The sequence below is a fragment of the Onychostoma macrolepis genome, chromosome 19 (assembly GCF_012432095.1).
Source record: "Onychostoma macrolepis isolate SWU-2019 chromosome 19, ASM1243209v1, whole genome shotgun sequence".
Taxonomy (NCBI): Eukaryota; Metazoa; Chordata; class Actinopteri; order Cypriniformes; family Cyprinidae; genus Onychostoma; species Onychostoma macrolepis.
In genome coordinates, this window is record NC_081173.1 from 4870393 (window position 1) to 4891999 (window position 21607).

The 21607-nt window shown below is 36.0% G+C and overlaps 1 protein-coding gene across 1 annotated transcript in view; it reads left to right on the plus strand.

The window, feature by feature from the left end:
* epb41a (erythrocyte membrane protein band 4.1a) overlaps positions 1-15375 on the plus strand; it is a 68852-nt gene extending 53477 nt beyond the window's left edge. The window contains 5 exon segments of the mRNA XM_058752952.1: positions 8432-8560; positions 9989-10087; positions 10445-10525; positions 10799-10915; positions 13036-15375. Of these exon segments, the coding sequence (XP_058608935.1) occupies positions 8432-8560; positions 9989-10087; positions 10445-10525; positions 10799-10897 (408 nt within the window). The 3' untranslated portion in view covers positions 10898-10915; positions 13036-15375.
* The last annotated feature ends 6232 nt before the right edge of the window (positions 15376-21607 follow it).

Consider the following 21607-nt stretch of genomic DNA (forward strand, 5'->3'; position numbering starts at 1 on the left):
AACAGTCTCAGTATGGTGCATTTTCTAGTCACAGTCTGTTTGATGTGACAGGCAGAAAATTAGACAACTTCAGAACTTCACCCATGGATCTGAATGCTTAATCTGTCAGCCTGTTAAAATCATTCTGAATCATAAGAACAACTCATGCTAATCAAGCTCCGCTTTCTTTCTTCTATGGAATACAAAGGAAAGTTGTGCTGGTTGCTCTTAGTCCCTGTGGGAAACAGTAGAAAGGATAGTAATGTATCTTCTACTTGTCTCCTTTTTGTTTCACAGAAGAAAGGAAGTTATATAATACCAGAAAGAACGTGTACAAACAATTTTAATTGTTACATTTGGTAAAGTTTTATTAAAGGATTAAATTCATTTTCTTTTTTCACTGATACAGAATGCATCTAGCTGCTCGTTGACACATGTAGCATGTTATCTAAATAAGCAGTTATTTTATAAACTCTCAGTGTGTATTTGTGTGTGTGTGGGCATGTGTGCACACAGGTGAAGACGCCTCCTCTCCTACCCGTACACAGAGTAGCGGGGGGTATATCGGAGGTAAATGTACTCTCATTTGGTCATTACTGCCAGGGCTGCGAAGCATCTGCACCTGAAAAGACTGACGTTTCTTTATGTAGATAAAGAACGACACAAGCAGAAGCGCAAATGGCCGCTGGACGCTATGGCCATGGCCCAATCAGAGTAGGAGATCTCCTCTCTCTCTGAATCTGCTCAATGCCGCGGCTTTTATAGACCCCCTGACCACGCCCGCTCCCAAAGCCACGCCCCTTTACTACTGCTGCTGCTCTATGAATGGCTAGCGCCGGCTTTCCTCTGCTTTGATCTGCGAATCGCATGGTGTGTTGTAAACTGCATAATGATGCTGCATGAGTCTGTTAGTTTATTGACAACCAAAGTAGGTCTAAAAGGAGAAAGTAGTAAAAAAGGAATTAGGAAAAGCAAACAATAAGAAACTGATGCCTCCTCCTCTTCATTTCATTGTCTTTCCACCCTTTTTTCCTCTTGTTCCTGTCCTTCACTGGTTGTCCATCCTTTCCTTCCCTTCCCTTTGTTTACTCTCCTCCATCTCTCCTCGCAAAAGTCTTGTCCTGGATCGCAGTCTTGTCCTCCTCCACTTTCATCCATAGCTCCATCTCCACCTCGATCCTCCTCCTCTCCACAAGCACGAGTGTCTAGAAGCGCCCAGAGAGGGGCGCGTTCTCTCACCCCGCGGCCCTCCTCTGCTGAGGCCTATTACATCATGTACCAGTCTCAGACCTGAACACACTAAACTGCCATATCACACACTCCTTTCAATTCAAAATGAATTCCAATTCAAATTCTCTTATTCTCTCAAATTCTGTCTAGACAGCGTGCACTTGTACACTATATTGCCAAAAGTATTGGGTCACCCCCTTCTAATGAACAGTTTTGACTACTTCCATGAGTACAAATCTTAATGTTTAAGCATATAATGATATTCTAGGGAATTGTGTGCTTCTAATTTTAAAGCAACAGTTTGGACAGGACCCTTTTCTATTCTAACATGACAATGCCTCTGTGTATAAGGCAAGGTTCAAAAAGAAATGATTGATTGAGTCAGTGTGGAAGAACTTGACTGATCTGCAGAAAGCCAAGTCCTAATCCAAGCTGAACACCTCTGGTGTGACTTTAAATGCAGATCTTGAGCCAAAAACTCTTTACCAAACACCAATGACTTGTACATATAGGTACAGTCATTTTAGACACTTCCAAAACTGTTGCAACAGAGATGGAAATGCAATTTTTAAATACATGAATTATGTTTCCATCTTTGTTGCCACAGTTTTGGAAGTGCCTTTTTCTGTTCTAAAGAAGGAGGTGTCCCAATACGTTTGTCCATATAGTGTATGTACAAGTCATTGGTGTTTGGTAAAGAGTTTTTGGCTCAAGATCTGCATTTAAAGTCACACCAGAGGTGTTCAGCTTGGATCAGGACTTGGCTTTCTGCAGATCAGTCAAGTTCTTCCACACTGACTCAATCAATCATTTCTTTTTTAACCTTGCCTTATACACAGAGGCATTGTCATGTTAGAATAGAAAAGGGTCCTGTCCAAACTGTTTGGAGTACACAACTCCCTAGAATATCATTATATGCTTAAACATTAAGATTTGTACTCATGGAAATTACTAAAATAGTCAAAACCTGTTCATTAGAAGGGGGTGACCCAATACTTTTGGCAATATAGTGTATTTAAAACTCGGTGTCTGTTTTGTTTCTCAATAGATTTCAAAAGCACATGTCCAGCATTGAACGTTTCTGTGTTAGCTCTAGACATGGACATTGTGAGGAATAGGGCTGTCAAAATGACTGAAAATATTTGTACTTAAATATTATCAAAATATTCATTTTATATTCAAATTTAAAAGGCATAATTTCAGCTAGGGGGGAAAAAAAGCTTTTGGCTTCTCTCCTGAGGCTGCAAGATGGTGCATCGAGCAAAATATTACTAATGCACATTTCTTCAAAGCAATAAAATAACACGACTATCTTTGAAAAAAGTGCATAATGTTTAAATTAATGTTTATAAACCATATATAATAAATTAAGTTGCTTAAACAATTAGACACAAAACAGCATCATGTATGTATGCATAGTTTAGTACAAAGGACCGCAAACCAATCACTAAGAGTACTTTTTCATTTAAAAGCATGAGATGCAGTGGGATGGGAAAAAAACGCCATTAACTTACATAAATTTTCCATGGCTTTCTAAATATGCTGCTCTCTTGTGCGAGACGCGAGTGCAACAGATGATATCCCTCTAGAAAATGTGATAAATATGCATTCTGTGTGAACGGCTTGACGTAAACAACATCTTCTCTGCATTGATGTTCTCATTTTCCGCAATATTTTGAATGAACAATGTAGCAGCACCGCATCTAGTGGCTTCAACTGGATAGACTAAGAAAAACATTAAAATGCAACGAAACTTACATCGTCATCGCATCTTGTGTGCCACTGATAAGGCAGCCTGATGCACACATAAAATCTGAATGCAACGTTTTTGCATTCGAATGTGGATTTTAAATTCGACGATTATTCAAAATTAGAATTATTTTTTTTGACAGCCCTAGTAAGGAATGGAAAGATGCTTGTTTTGATTCTATCGAACAGTTTCTTAACCATTCAATTAATGATTCATTTTTAAATTATCAGGAATAATTCCCAATAATTGGCCTTAAATATAGATTAAACAAAAATCGTAAACAGTTAAAATGAAATTATGGTTTATTATAATAATCTCTTTCGTAAAGCATTTTTTGTAACTACACGGCATGAATTAATATCCACATCTCATGTTTAAATTAAAAATTCAGATGCTAGAAGTAATTACTTGATTAGGAGTATGTTTACACAACACTATTTTCAACTGAAACCTTTTTTATGTGCTGTGGCCATTAATTTTCACAAAATGATACCATTATCGTCTCTGTGTAAATTACAGAAACACAGATTTAAGTAACGTAGCCAACTACTGGCCTGGCATGAATAATACAGCGTTTTTAGTTGTTTTCATGGATCTGTATGAACTGGGATCTTTTTTTTAAAAATGCGATGGAAAAGCTTATCATTTTTTAATATCGTTGTGATGTAAATGTCCTAGTACCGTAAGTCAACAACCACTCTGGGGTGTGTTTCCCAAAAGCACCCTTAGCCAACTAAGTTGGCTATTTTACGAATTAGCCACCTCGTAAAATACATACGAATTGGTACGAACTCTCAACTAAAACAGTTTCTTTGGCTGTGGTGCTACAGATTCACTCATATTCTCTGTTCAGTATTTAAAAGTATTCATTGGCAGAAACAAACATTAAAAATGGAACCAATTCCGAACCTTAGTTAGCAATGATTGTTTATTCTTTGTGGATGTAGTAAACTGTGAGTCTAGTTCTCTGACAGACACATCCACTGATCTGATCCTCTGAGGATTTCGCTTAGTGGCCCGTCCCACCCAAACCCTGCCGGTTTTTATGGTGTTTTTCTGTCACTGACGGATATTTACACTGCCAAAACAATGTCTGCTGCCAATCTTAATATCAATCCGGTGTCCATCAACACCATAAAAACCCATAAGGCCTTTGCTTCAATCCATTTGGCCGCTTAAACTCTAAGCTCAGATCCTGAGCCTGGACCCTTCGGACCCACCCAGAAATCTCCACTACCCCTCATCAATCTCTCCCCATGTCTCTCCCCACTCCACATGTCTGTTCATTGTTCTGTGTCTCTCTTGGTGTCCCGTTGCCCTGTGCAGAGATGGAAGTGTGCAGCAGGCACGTCCAGGCGACAGCAGGTAAGGGTCAGGTGGGCACCCGCACCAGGAGGCCTGCCGCTGCTGCAGCATATGGAGGAGGATGAAGATGATGATGATGATTGCAATGAAGAAAAAGACATTGAGGCTCAGGGACGTGCCATCCAGGTCTCCATAACCATGTCCACAGAGGAACCGGCCCGTGTCTGCCAGCTGTACCCAGTGGTACTGCATCGCCCCCGCGTCTCCTTCCTGTTGAGCAGCCTGCTGGTCCTGACACTGGTGCTCTGGTGGCTTGTCTTCATTTGAGAGACTGTGGACGAAATAAAATAGATATCAGGGAGGCAGCAGCTGCTCTCAGACTGAGCTTATCTGGATTATGAGACAATAAGGAGGGAGAGGACGAGGTCCTTCCTGTTTTTCTGTTTGTCCCTCTTGGATTCTTAATACTTTGACCATTTCAGAGTGAATGTTGATTGACAGTTCAATAATAATAATTTGAAACTATTTATGTGCTGTGACACAAAAACCCTGGATGCACTATGTTATCTTAATAGGATGTAAAGATTTACTTATCAAAGCAAACACATTCACTTTTCAGAGTTTTCAGATTTTCTTAATTTTGAGCTCTTCTTAAAATAGGCATCGTTTCAGTAATTTATTTAAAAACTCTTTGTTGTTGTTTATTACTGTGTTTGCAAGATGAGTTTGAGTTAAATTGTTCTTCTTCTTATGTTTCTTAATTTTCTGCAGTTAAGTGCAAACCATTTACCATACAAACTACATTTAAAACTTTGACTTGTAGATCATTTCAGGTTTAAGTGATGTTTTTGTTAAAAAAAAAAAAAAAAATAATTAATTCGGAAATGTCCCATTGACTTACACTACCGTTCAAAGGTTTGGTGTCAATATTAAGCAAAGATTCTTTACATAGATCAAAAGTGACAGTAAATATGTTATTTACATTGTTACATAATTGTATTGTAAATGTATTGAACTTTTTATTAATCTAGTAATCCTGGAAAAAAGAAACAAACAAAAAAAAACATTTCCACAAAAATATTAGGCAGCACAACTATTTTTAACACTGATAATAAGCAGCAAATCAGCATATTAGAATGATTTCTGAAGGATCATGTGACACTGAAGACTGGAGTAATGATGCTGAAGATTCAGCTTTGATTACAGAAATAAATTACATTTTACAATATATTACAATAGAAAACAGTTATTTTAAATTGTTATAATATTTTATAATATTACGTTTTTTTTTTTTTTTTTTTTTTTTTTTTATAAAAAATAAATTTGCATAAGAGAATTCTTTCAAAAACATTTAAAAAAAAATATTACCAATGCCAAACTTTTGAATGGTGGTGTACGTTGCCAAACTATTTGAACGATAACTGTTTACGATGATGTTACCGTAGTATTTTCATGCTAAATTGTGAGCGGCCTTTTTATGCATCTATTTGTTTACTGGTTTGTGATTGGTCTTTCAGTTATGCGCAAACAAAGGCTAAAACCTTTGTTCATTTGAAACTTAAACACAATTTTTTTGCTGCCTTGCAAACACTGTAATTCCTTCAGTATGTGCAAATGTAGTTGTAGCTTTTTTTAGTTTTTATGTTATTCGCTAGCTGCGTACATCTTCACGCTGTGACCACTGGATTTCTCTGGACAACCTTTCAGCACACATTGCACTTTGCTTCTCTTTGCAGATATAAATCTCTCCTCCATTGCCAGCCGATGAATAATGAAAGGGACATTTTCTGTAATACCATCTTCTTCTTTGTAAAGTATTTATGTTGTGTCAGCCCTAAGTGGATCAGCATATCAGGGCTTTTATTACACACCACACGAATATTAGCATGCATCAAAAACATCAGTACTACTGTCATGCCAGCTTTAAATGTGTCTTACATGAGTGACAGCATAATGCAAAGTGATATAAGGAAGAGAATGTTTTTTATGTTCATCTATTTATTTTTAATTTAATATGCATTTAGGGTAGCGTAATTTATCTTTAAAAATCTCTTGTTCTCCTTTGCACTTCTATGAACTGTTGAGTAGATGGCATATTTAATTTGACACAAATTTGAGGTGTCTGGATCACACTGGTGGAGTGATGCTTGACAGTCCCAGTAAAGTGTAGCAGATTGTGGATTTGATGCAGCGTAATATTCGGAATCGTTGCAATCGGTGGGCGATTGCAAATTTTGTTCAGTTACCTCATTTGCATCATTTCTTTAGCGAACGGCACTGTCAGTGGGTACAATTCGTTCTTGTTCAGTAGGTTGTCATAGACCATCTGATTTTGTGTAATTTTTAGTTTCATATATTTCAAAGCCTGGTTTTGATTTGTTTCAAATTATATATAACATCTGCTCTGACTAAGTCCATTCCACGATAAAGACAATCCAAGGTACAATCAATAAACTTTAAAAATAACTTTCCTATGAAGTCATTTTCACAGAACATCTTGAAATCTAGTGAAATATTTTTAGATATACATAAAAGTCTGTTCATTTCAGTTTGCATTGTGCTCAAATGTCTGAAATTCCCTATAATATCGTTTTATTGTGGACTCTGAGATCACCGTATCCACTGCAAAAACTGATTTTCTTAATTATTTTCTTGTCATGGTCATCTTATAAGCACAATATCTTGATTTCTTAGCCAGATTATCTTTATTTCCAGACAAACTGCAACTGCTTTATTGATGCCTGTAAGAAGACAGAAAAATGTATGTCTAATATTCCAAAATATTCATAATTAATTAATTTTTCCCCAGTCGTGCTAAGAGCATGTAATCCATTCAGTATGAAAACAGCTTATGGAGATGTCATCGCTTTCTTAAAAAGAGGTTTTGTGGTTCCCTGGATGGTAAGGATATAATCCAAAACATTTTCCAAAAAAAGTACATATTCTCAGACTAATTAGATTTTTCAGCCTTTGCCTTTTTTTCCCACCATTATCTTATTAGGGTGAGTTCATGGATACTTGAGTGTTTTTGGTTTCTGAGCTCTTCAGTTCTTGGTAGTCTTTGGTCTCTTTCGCCTAATGATTTGTATTTTGAGTGCAATAATAACTATGTAAAAGGAGACTTACAGACGGATGGGAGTTTTCACACCGATCTGTTCTTTTGAAAGCGCCACATGGTGAGCCCATGATTTGGCTTGAATTTGCTACGGCGTTCATTCCCATCATCATCTGTCAACCTGATGTCGCCATTATTGGATGAAAATAATATTTGACTTACAATGTGCCAAATGTTCCTAAATCAAAAGCTTTTTTGGCTGTGTGCCTATAGATAAAATATTAAAAAGCAAAACCATACTAATTTGTGATGGTTTTGAAATGCGTAATCTGCATATCTGAGCCGAGCATTGTGGGCAATTAGAGCGGTGGGCTTCTAGGCATGATGAAGGCTTCATTCAGGTCCTCTTCACTCTTAAAGGAGGAGTGTTTGTGGAGCGTCCTGGTATTTTTTTTACCACTGGGACGCACTTCTGTGAAGCATAATTTAATTCCAACTGAGACTGATTATGACAGAAATCATCATTTTCAATTATTTTCCTTGTAATTTATGTTAATATACTTACTTTATGTGTAGCAACAGCATGCAATTATTTCTTATACTACAAATCCAGAACTGTGTTCCTGAATTACTCAATATCATAATTGCAATATCGTAGCTTTACTGTCGTTGATATCGTGATTGCGATGTTTGATTAATTGGACCGCACTAATTTCAGCACACTTTTCTCTGATTTTATTATTAACTCAGCTGGGTGGCAATTTTAAACCATTTACGTTTAAGAAACCAGTCAATGTGCCATAATGTACCATAAAAGAATATTATTTTTATTGGAAAGGGTGATAAAGTACATATGAAATCACTGAAGTGGCTGTATTTTTTATTTTTTTTTGCCAACCATTCAAAGTCTCACCAGGCTAAGCATTTTTTCTTGTCTAGCAGCTTTTTTTTTTCTGATATAGTCAGCACAGAATATCAATCTTACAGTACAAAGGCTCGGCCAAAGGTTCCAGATGGTGTTTAGAGATTATTGATGTGTGTGAGGGGAGGTTAATGTAGTGAGAAAAGCAATTCTCTACTCACTTTCTGACCTTTCTTGACCCCTCTCACAGTCTCCTGTGGTGAAGACGAAAACGATCACCATTTCTGATGTCACCAACTCCCTCCGCAGCGAAATCACCACCAAGGACATCCCGATTGTGCATACAGAGACCAAGACCATCACATACGAGTCTGCACAGGTGAGCCCGGTCACTCACATTATTTTTGGATAGTCTTTCACTGTGCCATTGTTTGACTGAATATGTCACACATGGAATGGAAAATGAACTAGGATGCACTGGGATGTAAAATGTATCGGCATCAATACATACAACCACATGCCCCAGTAATAGTCATTTTGTTAATAATAGTAATAATCTAGAATATTGGATATTTAACAGTGCATGTATTGGCACTCATCTGTATTCAGAACAGAATATATCGCTTTCATAACTTCCTATTCTGCACTGTATGAGTTTAGTGTTTGTTGTAATCTATTGCAGTGCTGTCAGTTTCACAGTGCATTTCTGTGTGAGTTTAACTTATCATTAAGATCCATTAGTTGTCTCTCTTTGAGCTCTACTGTATAACCTTAGGCCAGAGTTTCTAACCAGCATCCCAGAGGTCCCACTGCTGTAATAATGAGGACTTTTTTTTTTTTTCAATTTTTTCAAAAATATATCAGATTTCAGATGAAAAATCATCCATTTTTATAATGCCTGAATTCACTTACGTATAGCATACAAAGCTTGCTGCACTATTGTATTGCATGTGCACTTACACTAAACTCACAGTGTACATACCCAGTGTTCAGGTGGAACAGGACTGTAAAATAAGTCCAATAATTAAAAAAGTGCTACTAATTCACTTTTAGCATACGAAACTTATAAAACAAGATTATTATTATTATTTAAATTAATTAATATTTATTTATTTTTGGCAAACCAAAGATTGGCAATTAAAAAAAAAAAAAAAGTACTTATTTTGATTTTGGACAGAATTAATATATAACAATACATTTCTGATTATTTAAGTAGGAAGCTTTTTTATTATTATTACAAAGACCCTAAAGGTACATGGTGATGGTGAAAACAGTAAATGTATTATTATATTTTAATGCTTCCCCAATGAACTTTTATGCTCTCTCGAGAAACTTAACCTCCTGCTAGTGAATGCAAAACTGCTGATGGAAATAATATGATGTGCACTATCAAAAAATAAAGGTACAAAAGCTGCCAACGGGGCAGTGCCTTTGTAAAAGGTACTAATATGTACCATTTAGGTACTAATATATACCTTTAATGTTTTTACATGCACCCTTTAGGGATAAATAAGGCACAATGGTGTAGCTTTTGAAAGGATACTACCCCACTTTTGTACCTTTTTTTTCTGAGAATGTGGGAGAAAAAAATATTTTTCAGTTCTTTTGTGAGAAAACTCAAAACATTGTTTAAGAGAACCCAGAAGCAAATGCAAAAGCATTGAATTATAATGTAAATGTACCATCTCATGTTTTTCCCGTCACTGTGTCCCCTTTGGGGCTCCATAGGAAATGGCTTTGGATGTAAGTGATCAATGAGGGATGTAATGGAAGAGGTTTCTAAGCACGTGTGTTTGTTTGCTAATAGCCCAACGCGCTGTCAGAGAAGGAGTCTGGGATGCTGTTGAGTGCTCAGACCATCACCTCAGAGACCGTCAGCACCACCACCACCACCCAGATCACCAAGGTACATGAAGCTACGCCTAAACCTGCAGTGTCTGCTGCTTCAAGAACAACTGATTGATGTTAAATGATCCTATTTAAGCACAGTGTAAAACTTAAAATAATAAGACGAGCACTTTCTGCAAAACTATTTTTTGCAGAAAGCTATACAATATACTGCACACTGCAAGTTAGGGAACAATGGTGCCAAGAGGCTGCGTATATAAGATAAAGCCATCGTTAATTACAATTTATATCACCATTCCACAGCATCTTTCCATTTTGCAAAGTTAGTGAAGTGCCATACTGCACAGATGAGATATTCGCTTCACTGTGTTTCTGGCTCTCTCATTCTCTCGTTCTCTTCCCTTTCTCTGCTCAGACGGTGAAAGGCGGGATCTCAGAGACCCGTATCGAGAAGAGAATCGTGATCACTGGAGACACTGAGATTGACCATGATAAGGTGAAATGCACCTACAGCTAATAATCATGTCAGCCACACAGTAGACGCAGAATGTTTTACAGACATTCTCATAGACAGGGTTTATAGGATAAAAACGTCCAAAAGGCTCTGAGAAGGAGAATATGTCATCAGTATTAGTCTATTTTTGAAAGAAATGCATATATCTGATATATAACAGATATATAAGACCTCAAAGCTTGGATTCAAAGCCACAAAACTTCAAATGTTTACGTTTAGTGGTCTGGTTTAAGTACTGTCCTCTCTGCTCTCCAGGCTCTTGCTCAGGCTATAAAGGAGGCGAAGGAGCAGCACCCTGACATGTCTGTGACTAAAGTGGTGGTGCATCAGGAAACAGAGATCACCCCTGACTAACTCTTGCATGAGACACAGGTTAGTTTCCTCCCGCACAACCTGACTGAGTATAAGACCCGCTTCGGCACATGAACGATTACAGCTTGAGAGATTAATATTATATGCACATGCTTTTTTATTTTAGAAATATTGAAGTGATCTGCATGCCAAAAAACATCTTGTGATAATGCTTTCTAGTCATCACTCAGCATTATTCAGTTATGATCAATATGAGAAGCCAAACACTGGAAAAATGAAAGGAGCGAGAGGAAAGTGCTGCATTCTGAGCTGGAAAGTGCAGTTGGCTAAAAGACGAAAGCCTGAAAAATTATGTTCAATATACCCAAAAAAAACAAACAAAAAAACATGCTGAAGTTAATGAACAGTTATTGTGTTATTCTTTACCCTTTAAATAAGGTGGGAAAACTACTATTATGGATTTCTTACTTTATTTAAAGTGCAAAAACAACTTTAGGCATGCTTCTTTCAAATCATTTTTGAAAAATGTGTAGAAATTCATTTTAGTTATTTTCCACATAGGATAATGTGTTTGGTTGTGAGTGATTTCAAGATGATTTTATGTCAAAAAGACTGCCGACCTCTGTTTTAGGATATACATTTCAGATCTATGATTTCATCCCATACCATGCCTTTCCTTTCACTATTGCATGTAGTGAATGTCTCAGTCTCAGAGGTATCAGACCTCTTACTGTAGCTCACTAATAGCACTAGAGTTTGATGTGTTTATGGCATATGTTTAAATCTCTTCTCCCATGGGCCATGCAGCCACACCATCTCCCATGATACATTAAACCCATTGCAGCATTTCTGAGATTTTGCCTTTTAAAATTTTGAAATTTGACATTTTAAAAATTCCTCAATTTAAAAATTGAGGAATACTACAAGCTTACCATTGCAAATAAAGCAAGACGATGGAAACCCTCCATAGCACACCTCATACCAACAGAAAGAAGTCCTATAGGATCTCAGAGAATTTGACACAGACACTTAAACGGTATGATTTACTGTCACCATTAACTGTGCTCCAATAAAAACCTCAGTCCCTTAGAAAGCACTCTTATACTGCCATATTTACAGCTGTTATACATGCTTGTAGTTCATGCCCAGTTCAGCTCCAGAATTTCAATTGAGGTGGCGAAGAGGATGCAGAATTTAATTTAATATTACAATTTATTAGATGATACCTCATATTAATTAGATGACATTGTTAATGCCACCTATAAAACATTGTAATACATTTATTTTACGGGCCATGATGAAGTGCTATTTTAGTTTTTTTTTTTTTTAAATACACTATTATAGTATTTACAAAAATGTTAAATTAGCTTTTAATAAAAATTTTAAGTTTTCTTTTTTAACAATTTTGTTATGTGATTTTGTATTTTTTATTACTTTTTTACTTTCAAAAAGTTCAAAAAATATATTTAAATTTTTATTTTCAGTAATTTTAGTACTTTAACATTTATTTTTATTGCTAAGTTTTTTTTTTGTTTGTTTAAAAATAAATTTTATTTTATTTATTTCAGTTTTACTTTTAGTTGACAAGAACAACACTGATAAAGACCAACAATTCATTTCCAGAATAATTTATCTGACCCCAAAAATGTCAAAACATTTAACATTTAAAACGTTAAAAAATAAATAAATAATCAGCAGAATGTTTGGATTTTAGACTGCTTTTGATCTGTTGTTTTGATTGTATAGAACTTGGCTTACAGAAATATGTGTAATATAAATGAAAAACAAGTCCAGAAAGTAAAGGCCTTTTAGTGTGTTTGTGTGAGGCACTGGGCGTCTGGTGCTGTTTAACCAGCTGTCAGGGTGGTATGTATACAGACACAGAGCTCCCAGAGGATAATGGGTAATGCTGCCCTGCTAGTTTGTTCCCACAGTGCCCTGTGTTGTGCGTGCAGAGACCCAGTTCACCCCATTCGCCCCGTCAATGTTTACTTCACTTTCTTTCACTCATCCAGCATTATTTCCATGTCGTTCAGGTCGGCATGCCACAGGCCATCCCGGTTTTCATCACTGATTCTGTGACCCGTGGGATTGTTTACTTTTTGCTGTACCAGAAATGCTGTCCTGTTTTGTTTGTCTCGCATGATTGTTGATTAAGCTTTGATCTCACATCAACGCAGGGTGAAAAAAAACGGGACCAGTCGGGTTTATGAATGTGAAAAAACAACGCAAGATCCCTCACAACCAGCCCCTTCCCATCAACCCACCAGTTCCCCTCACGGACAAACACTTCCTGTAGCAGCACATGTGCCACCCAGCCATTGCCATCCGAGACACCACTTTCCAGACCCTAAACATCTGTCAGATCTCAAGCGACTCATACTGCAAACTGAGCATCCAGCAGCTACTCCAGTCCAGCATCCACAAGCAGAATTCAAAGACCAGTTCTCATCCACTTCTCAACACCTCCACCACATCAAAGACATTCCATGACGGACTGAACCATGTTACAAAATCGTTTTCTAAAACAGTGGCTAAAGAGCAGCTTTTTATCTCAAATTCATACGGTATTTTTTGGGTGGATTCCAAAGGGATGGTTCACATTATAACAACTGGGCGGCGGGAACTTTCTAAAGTGTCATTTTGTTGTTGTTGATTTTTATGATTTAATATTTATTTGAAATTGGTTGATTATCTGTCATAATCTGAAACACTTAAAGGGGATGTTCACCCACCCAAAATTCAGATTTGTCATTTAGTGAGGCAAAAGCTATGTTTAGGATTTTCTTTTCTCCATTCAACAAAAATGAGAAGTTTAGCAGAATGTCCACACTGCTCTTTTTCAAGAAAGTGGAAGACTTTGGAGATAATTCACCCAAAAAAGAAAATTCTGTCATCAGTTACTCAATGACTTACCTTTTTGAACGATATTTTGAGAAGATGTTGATAATCAACAGTCACCAAAACTGTTTGATTACCAACATTCTTCAAAATATCTTCTTTCACAAGAGAAAGTCATACAAAATTGATACATTTTTGGCGTATGCATTCAAATTTGACAGCTTTAACATCAGTAATGTTTGAACATGTAAATAAGATTTGAGCATTGCAGAGGAGGGGTAGAATTCAGTGATTAAATGTCAATTGTTCCTTAAAACCATCATATGATGTCCTAGGACTCTGGATTATGGTACATGAGGCACGACTGCTGTTTTTGACACTTTTATGGTGCTCATTTTTGGAACTTTTTTTTTTGCTTTCATTGTATGGAAAGAGAAGCTTGAACATTCTGCTAAACATCTGAATTCCTCAGAAGAAAGAAAGGTTTGGAAAAACAAGTAAATTGAGAGTGAATGACATAATTTTCATTTTTGGGTGAACTGTTCTTAGTCCAGAACTCCATCCTGTTGTAAAGTCCCATATTTTATGTTCCTCTTAAATGTGAAAGTATTATTTTGTTCTTGGTGTAAAAACAATGTGTTATTTTCATTCAGAATGCTGGAGCAATTTCAGATGTTCTCTTGTGTTTTAAAGTTACTTTGCATATTTGTTGAAGGCTTGTATATTTTTTTCTTTTGTTTTGTCGGTAACGTTGTCCTGTGTCATCATGGATTGGGGGTCCGATGAAGATGGGGTGGGGTATTGTAGTGAAACTACACTCTATGATATTTCTATTTATTTTCATCAGTTTTGTTTCTCGTTTTTGTGTGTGCTTTGCATTTTAGATGCCCTGCTCTCTTAAATGCAGCTTTGATGTTTTTGTATTAGATCCAGAATCCCAAACACCAGCTCCCGCCAGTTTTTAAATGGGATTTGCAGGGATAACTTTGCTCATTTTCAGTATATTTCTACTTTTCTACTAGAGGGGGCAGTATGTTCTTACCCATGAGGTCTATCGCAGATCTGCAAAGCCTTCAAAACGAGCATCCACACACAACCTGAAGTGGTTTTAGATGAATTGGAATCGATTAGCCAGGAATGGAGCTAATTAGCAATTACGGTAATTAATTGTGCCGATCAGGCGGATTCTACAGCAAATTAAAACGAGTCTCAGTCATTCATTGAGACGTTCAAATGCCTCTGATTGACTTTAAAGGTCACGACAGACAATTCTGGAGCGGTAATTCAATTCTAGAAAATCAAAGTGGGAATTTGAGGATTTTATATTGTGCATCAACACTGCCGGTGGCGTAAAGCATACTGCCCCACGTCAAACTGACGAATCCAGTACGTCCAGTTTTTAAATGTCTATTTTAAAATGTTACGCTTTTATAATAGTTCAAATAGTATCCTGTACAGAGACCGAGGTGTTGTAGTTCGTTCAGTGTGTTGTTTTCTTCATTGTGGCACTCCTTTCCTATGCTAGTCTGGGGTGAAGAAAAGAAACGAATCGTACGTTTGTCCTCAGAGGTTCTCTTTCTTCTCATCACACCCCTTTTTCTTTTGCCATCACTGAAAAAAAAGACAAATGTTCAATATAGCACCATGCACTGAATAAACTCCAACTTAGACACATTCTTCACACAGTTTCAAGAGTGTTTGTTATTCGCAAGCTTCTTTGCTTTCTTAATGCATGTTTCAGGTCTTTTTATGAACGTTTACTTTGTGCATGTTAGTAATCATTCGTTAAAACGAAATAACTTCCTTTCCAGTTGACATCAGTCCTTCTTATTAAACCGACACCCATTTCATACAATCCAATCAATTTCCAATAGTTAAAACTTCCTGAATAATATTTTTTCCCCTTTAATGCCCCGTTTCACAGAAATGAGTCATATTACAGAAGTATTAAAGGGATGTTAATGTGGTCTACTTCATGTAAATTTGATTTAATGGTTCTCTGTTGCCACCATTTTATAATTTTTGGTAGTTATTAAAGAAAAAAACATAGTCACCCAGAAATGACTTTATTTTCTGCATAGAGTCGCAGCTCTGTCATGCAGGCGCTCACATGCATATATCCCAGGCCTAGCTCTCCTCAAATGAGCGCTGCATTTTTCTCGCAGGTCGTGGTTTATTACCAGCGTTTAGCTTGATGAAAGCAGGCTGCAGTTAATGGCTTTGATTGCAGCGGATTCGCTCATAACCCTGGAGACAGGCTGAGATGAGCTGCCACAGGTGGTGTGAACACAGAACGACACTACAGAGTCCAGAATAAAGCAGATTTATCAGCAAGATCTGACTGAAAATTGGAAGATGAATTCAGCTGGAAATCACAGTGCTCTGCTTTTAAATAAAAGAGAGAAATGTTGCAGATTTTCTTGTCTTTGCTTCATACTTGCATCATGCACTATATGCTTCGGGTTCAGTTGCCTAAAAATGGGCGGCACTACAGATGGGGTGTTCGAATTAATTTATTACACTGCATTTAGGATTCTTTCTGGTCACGTTCTATTTGTTTAGCACATACCTAATCATTGTATGCTGAAAGTGACATGACGAGGCATAATAGCAATACAAATATGTAAAACTACATTTCCCATCATTCAGCACAAGGAACATAAAATGCAAATAATCCATCATTTAGACATCTACTATTCTTTACTATTTACTATATTTACTATTCTTTTTTTGGAAAGTGAAAACGAGAGAAAGAAATATGAAATTGCTCTGTTTTAGTTAATTTTAGTCCAAAACAAAACAGATTTATCCAGAAATTGTATATATGTATATATATATATATATGTGTGTGTGTGTGTGTGCTGTCAAACAATTAATCGCGATTTATCACATCCAAGATAAAAGTTTTTGTTTACATAATATATGTATGTACTGTGTATATTTATTAATATATAAATACAAACACATGCATGTATATATTTAAGAAAAATACCTTGTTTACATATTAAATATGCTTATATATAATATAAAATATAAGAATATAAATATATAATGTATATACATGTAAATATTTTCAATATATATATAATGTATGAGTGTGTATTTATATATACATAATAAATATACACAGTACACACACATATTACGTAAACAAAAACTTTTATTTTGGATGCGATTAATTGTGATTAATTGTTTGACAGCACTAAATATATATTATATATATATTAAAAAACAAAAATAAAATTAATGTGAATTTATTTGGTATGTCCGATTATATTTTGTCCCTCTTGATCTCCACAAGTTTGTAAAAAGACGTTCACATGGTCAGTGTCACATCTGATTATTAAACTACAAGTAGATTCTTTCTTTGTTCTCTTTTCCTTTTTATTTCCACATTTAAATCCAACTTATTCCTATTATTTTATCTCATAGTTTTGGGCCCTATGTACTTTCATTATCACCAGTGCCGTACATACATTACAGTGCTTATTATAAATGGAAATTAGTACACAACTTTAATGTCTCATGTTTCTTTGATATCTGCTTATACCACTTGAGATTATCCTCTTTACATCATATAAAGATGGTACACACACACATATTAATGTCCTGATCATGTCAGCCAGAGCGTCTTGTTGGCGCGTTTCTCTTCAGTCTGTCAGAAGGGATCAGGGAGGAATATTTAAGAGCGTCAGAAAGGCTCCATCGCTGTAACTCGTGAGTTGAAGTCAGCTGGAATTATCCAGGCAATTAGTTTTTCTTGGAGCTGTTATTTATGGGAATACTCTGAATGTTTTGAATGTTTAATCTCTGGCTGCCAATTAGCATCGCGTTAAAGGTCAGAGAGAGGGCTGGGCCGCAACCATTGTAGCATTATTTGTTCAACCAACCAATAGGATTTGAGGCTGTCTTACTCTAAACATCAGCTCGCGACAAAAATGGATTAAACACTGGCACCTGCAGTAAATTAGGTCAGTTAGCAATGGATGACAGGCAATATCTCAGCCCAATCTCATGAGATATTGTAAATCATAAGAAAAGTAATAAGAAAATGTATGATTTTTAGAAAAAAGCATGAAGTTTAGGCAGATTTTTTTGTAATTTTTTCCCTACAATCAGTCTGAGACCAGATACATATTTTATACAAGACTGTACAGTAAATGTAGATGTGAATATGTTTACATGACAACGATGTACTAAAACAGAAGATTTAACTTTTTGCGTTTTTGAAAATGTCACGTACAGACAACAATGTTGTCAAAGCCTTTACTGTTCACACAGATCTGCGAAAATGACAAAAAATGCTGTATTATACATGCCAGGCCAGTAGATGGCGATATCACTTTGTAAAGAAACACTATGCGCCGCCTGCACACATACCTATAGACTGAACAAGTAATATGCATGTGCATGATGCCACGGTTTTTCACAAATTTGTGTATTCGTAGTTTACATGGAGACGATAATTGTATTATTTTCAAAAACATGCACTTTGAAACCTATTTTTAAAAGTTTGCATTTTCAGGTTCCCAAAACAACATGAATGAACAGCCCAAACACATAAGTTTTAAGTTTTTAGTTTAAAAAATGGTTTTATGTAAACACCCCCCTTAGATTTATCCCTAGAATGCTTATGAATGTTAAAAGAAATTTTAGTTTTTCTTTAAAGTGTAGTACCAACCCAATCTCATGTGGTATTGCAAAAAAAAAAATTGTATGCAAAAAATTTTAAAATCATATGAAAATGTATGATTTTTTGAAAAAAAGCATGAAGCTCCACCCTTAAACCTAACTATCAGTGGGGCGTAGGCAGATCATAAAAAATATATGACTGAGATGAATTCATACACATTAGCCAACAATTCGCCAAAACTTTAAATAGTTATGAATTGCAGTGAGATTGTGTTTTGTAGGTTTTTTTTCCAGATCAGATACATACTTTACGCAACATCATAAATGCAGATGTGAATACTTAGGGTATGTTTACACGACAACAATGTACTAAAAAGATCTGTGTACAGATGGCATCTTTATCAAAATAATCCTTATTCACACAGACTTCGAAAATAAACTAAAAATGTTGTATTATTCATGTCAGGCCAGTAGATGGAGATTTGTAAAGACTTCACACCTGCACACATACATATTCCTATAGAGTGAACACATATGCGCATAATGTCACCGGTTTCACAAATTCACTTTTTTTTTGTAGTTTACAAGGAAACGATAACATTATCTTTTTCAAAAACTTTGAACACCGTTTTCATAAGTGTACGTTTTAAAGCCACCAAACCGCCAATGTTGTGTACATGAACAACCAAAACACTCAAAAAGTTTTCAGTTTTTAGTTGAAAATGGTATTGTGAAAATGCCAAAACTTTGAAAACATAAAGTAATTCATACTTCACATGTATTGCTAGGGCGATAGCACACCCCAGTACTCAACAGGGCAGTGGATTAAGAGTTTGGGACTCCAAAAATTGCTTACTGAAGTACGACATGTGATGAATTTAAAGAAATGAAGAAAAGTATGCATATTGGCATATCTAAACTTTCAGGTAGTCCTGCGTCGGCAGAGCAACTGCCATAGAGATGAACGGGAATGCCACACGAATGCTACATTGAATTGTAATTAGGTGCGTCCCAAATCGCGTACTTATGCACTAGTCTTTGACATTTTGTAGTATAAACAGTGAGAGTAGTGTGTTCACACTGAAAATTCCAAAAAGAAAAAATGCACTTTAAATGCCCAGATGATGCACTTAAATAACCAAAAAAAACGAAGTGTGGAATGTTGAACACTCCATGCACTCAACCTTCGCAGCTTTAAATACGTCGCGAAGGGGAGGGGTATCAGACTCCGATTATTAATGACAAAATAACTTTATATAATTCATACATACATGGTTGAGTACATAGTGCATAGTGTATCACAGTGTTGTCATTTGGGATGCAGTTATTGCCTATGCATGAGACTAAACATCTGGGCGGTCAAGGTTTGAGTTTGGCTATTTGTACAGAGCTCGTAAGAGGAATTTCCAGCTGTTTTACACAGAATATTTGAAATGTTAGCATCATGTGTATCGCCTATGGGTGAAGTCCATCGGAGCGATTAATAATGTAATGAAATAATGTAAGCTTCCAGCATGAGCTGCAAAATGAGCCGTGAGGCCAGCAGCACATGGTCTTGAATTCATATTCATAAGTGCACTGAGTAAAATGATTATTATATATCAACAGCAGCTGGTCTGCCATATGTGAATCTGCCCAGACGTGATATCCAAGGGTCCACGAGAGGATTTTTTTTTTTTTTTCAGCTTTAACTTTAGGATCTTTTGCACTTAAATAGAAAGGGAGGCTGTTTTCCTACAAGCCAGAATGGCACTAGTGATTTTTTGTTTTTGTTTTTTTTTACTCGAGTAAGCATGTGTTTTCTGAATTTTACTGTTTTTGGACCTGGTTTTGTGAATGTGAACAATCCGAGCAGGTCTACCATATAACATGAAATAAACATTTCTTATTGTGTCAGATTTTTAGGAGTTCTAGCGTATTTGTCTTTGTGAAAATAGTGGAGTTGAAGATGGACGTCGATATGCCAAAAAAAAAAAAAATTTTTGAACAAAAGGTCAACCGAAGTCCTCTTTAACAGTTTAACAGTCTTTAAATTGTTTTCTCCTGTCTTGGCATATTGTAATTTGGATCCAAAACACTGAAAGAATCTGAGGCCAAAGGAAACTTCTCTGTGCTAGATTTAAAACATATTTTCTAAGAGAAATCATTCCAGAGAGACTATTCTGTCTTTACAGACTTTTTATTTTACACTGTTGGTGAAATGTTTTCATGATCTATCCTTAAAATAGGTGTTGATTACAGGCATGATGCTAGAATAAAAATAAAATAAAATAAAAATCGCTCCTTGCTTTTCCTCTTTTTAGAAACTAAATTGCGTGCAAAATAAAATTTTAATGAAATGCCAACTCAGGGGCCTGGTTTTCTTACTGTCGTCATCTTTAAACATTAACAGTTCTGTTTAGGGATGTTTTCCTGCTCAATGAAGTCAGTCCTGCCCTACAGCTAGAGAACGGTGTGTGCTCAGCCAGCCTGCTTAAATAAATACCGCCGTTTGCTTTGGTTGAATTACATTATAATACAAATTTGAGAATGTTTGACTTAAAAGAATTTTCTACTAAAAAGACTTTTCATTGATCTTTTGAAATGAAAGACCTTGACGTAGCTATATAAAAGCTTCCTCCACAGTCCAGAAAAATAATTTACTGAAACTAAACTGCAAAAACTGGTGGAGCCTTAAAGGTACAGTAAAATTCAAATGGTCAATTGATTTAAAACAAAATGGCACTAGAGGGACAGAAAATGCTAATAAAAAATAAATCAATAATGATATTGTATATATAACATTATAAGTGGACCTTAGAGGAAAAATGAACTGATAAAAATGTATGCCATGACCCTTTAAGCCTTTTACTATAAGAAACTCCGCATTCATTATTCAGGCAATTACAAACACATTGTACTGAATATATCATGAGCCTACCAAAGTCTGACCTTGGTTTCTTTCTACAAAACAGCACAAAAACTGCAGCAGTTTTCTCTATTCACACTAAAAAATTAGTTAGCAGATTACTGTTCTTAGGCTTGTAACAATAGTTGAGCTCTTTTAGTTTCATACAGAACATGAGCCCATAGTGCAGGAGAAAAGAAGCTTAAACACTAACACACACACACACACACACACACACATCTCAGGATAAAAGGGGCTCTTAAAAAAATCTAAATTAAACTACTGATGTCGATTTAAAGAACATTTGTATTTTTAATAGTACACCTTCACATATCTGTGCCAACAGATCAGTAAAAACGGTAAAACAAAACGACTGACATTTAAAAGTATTT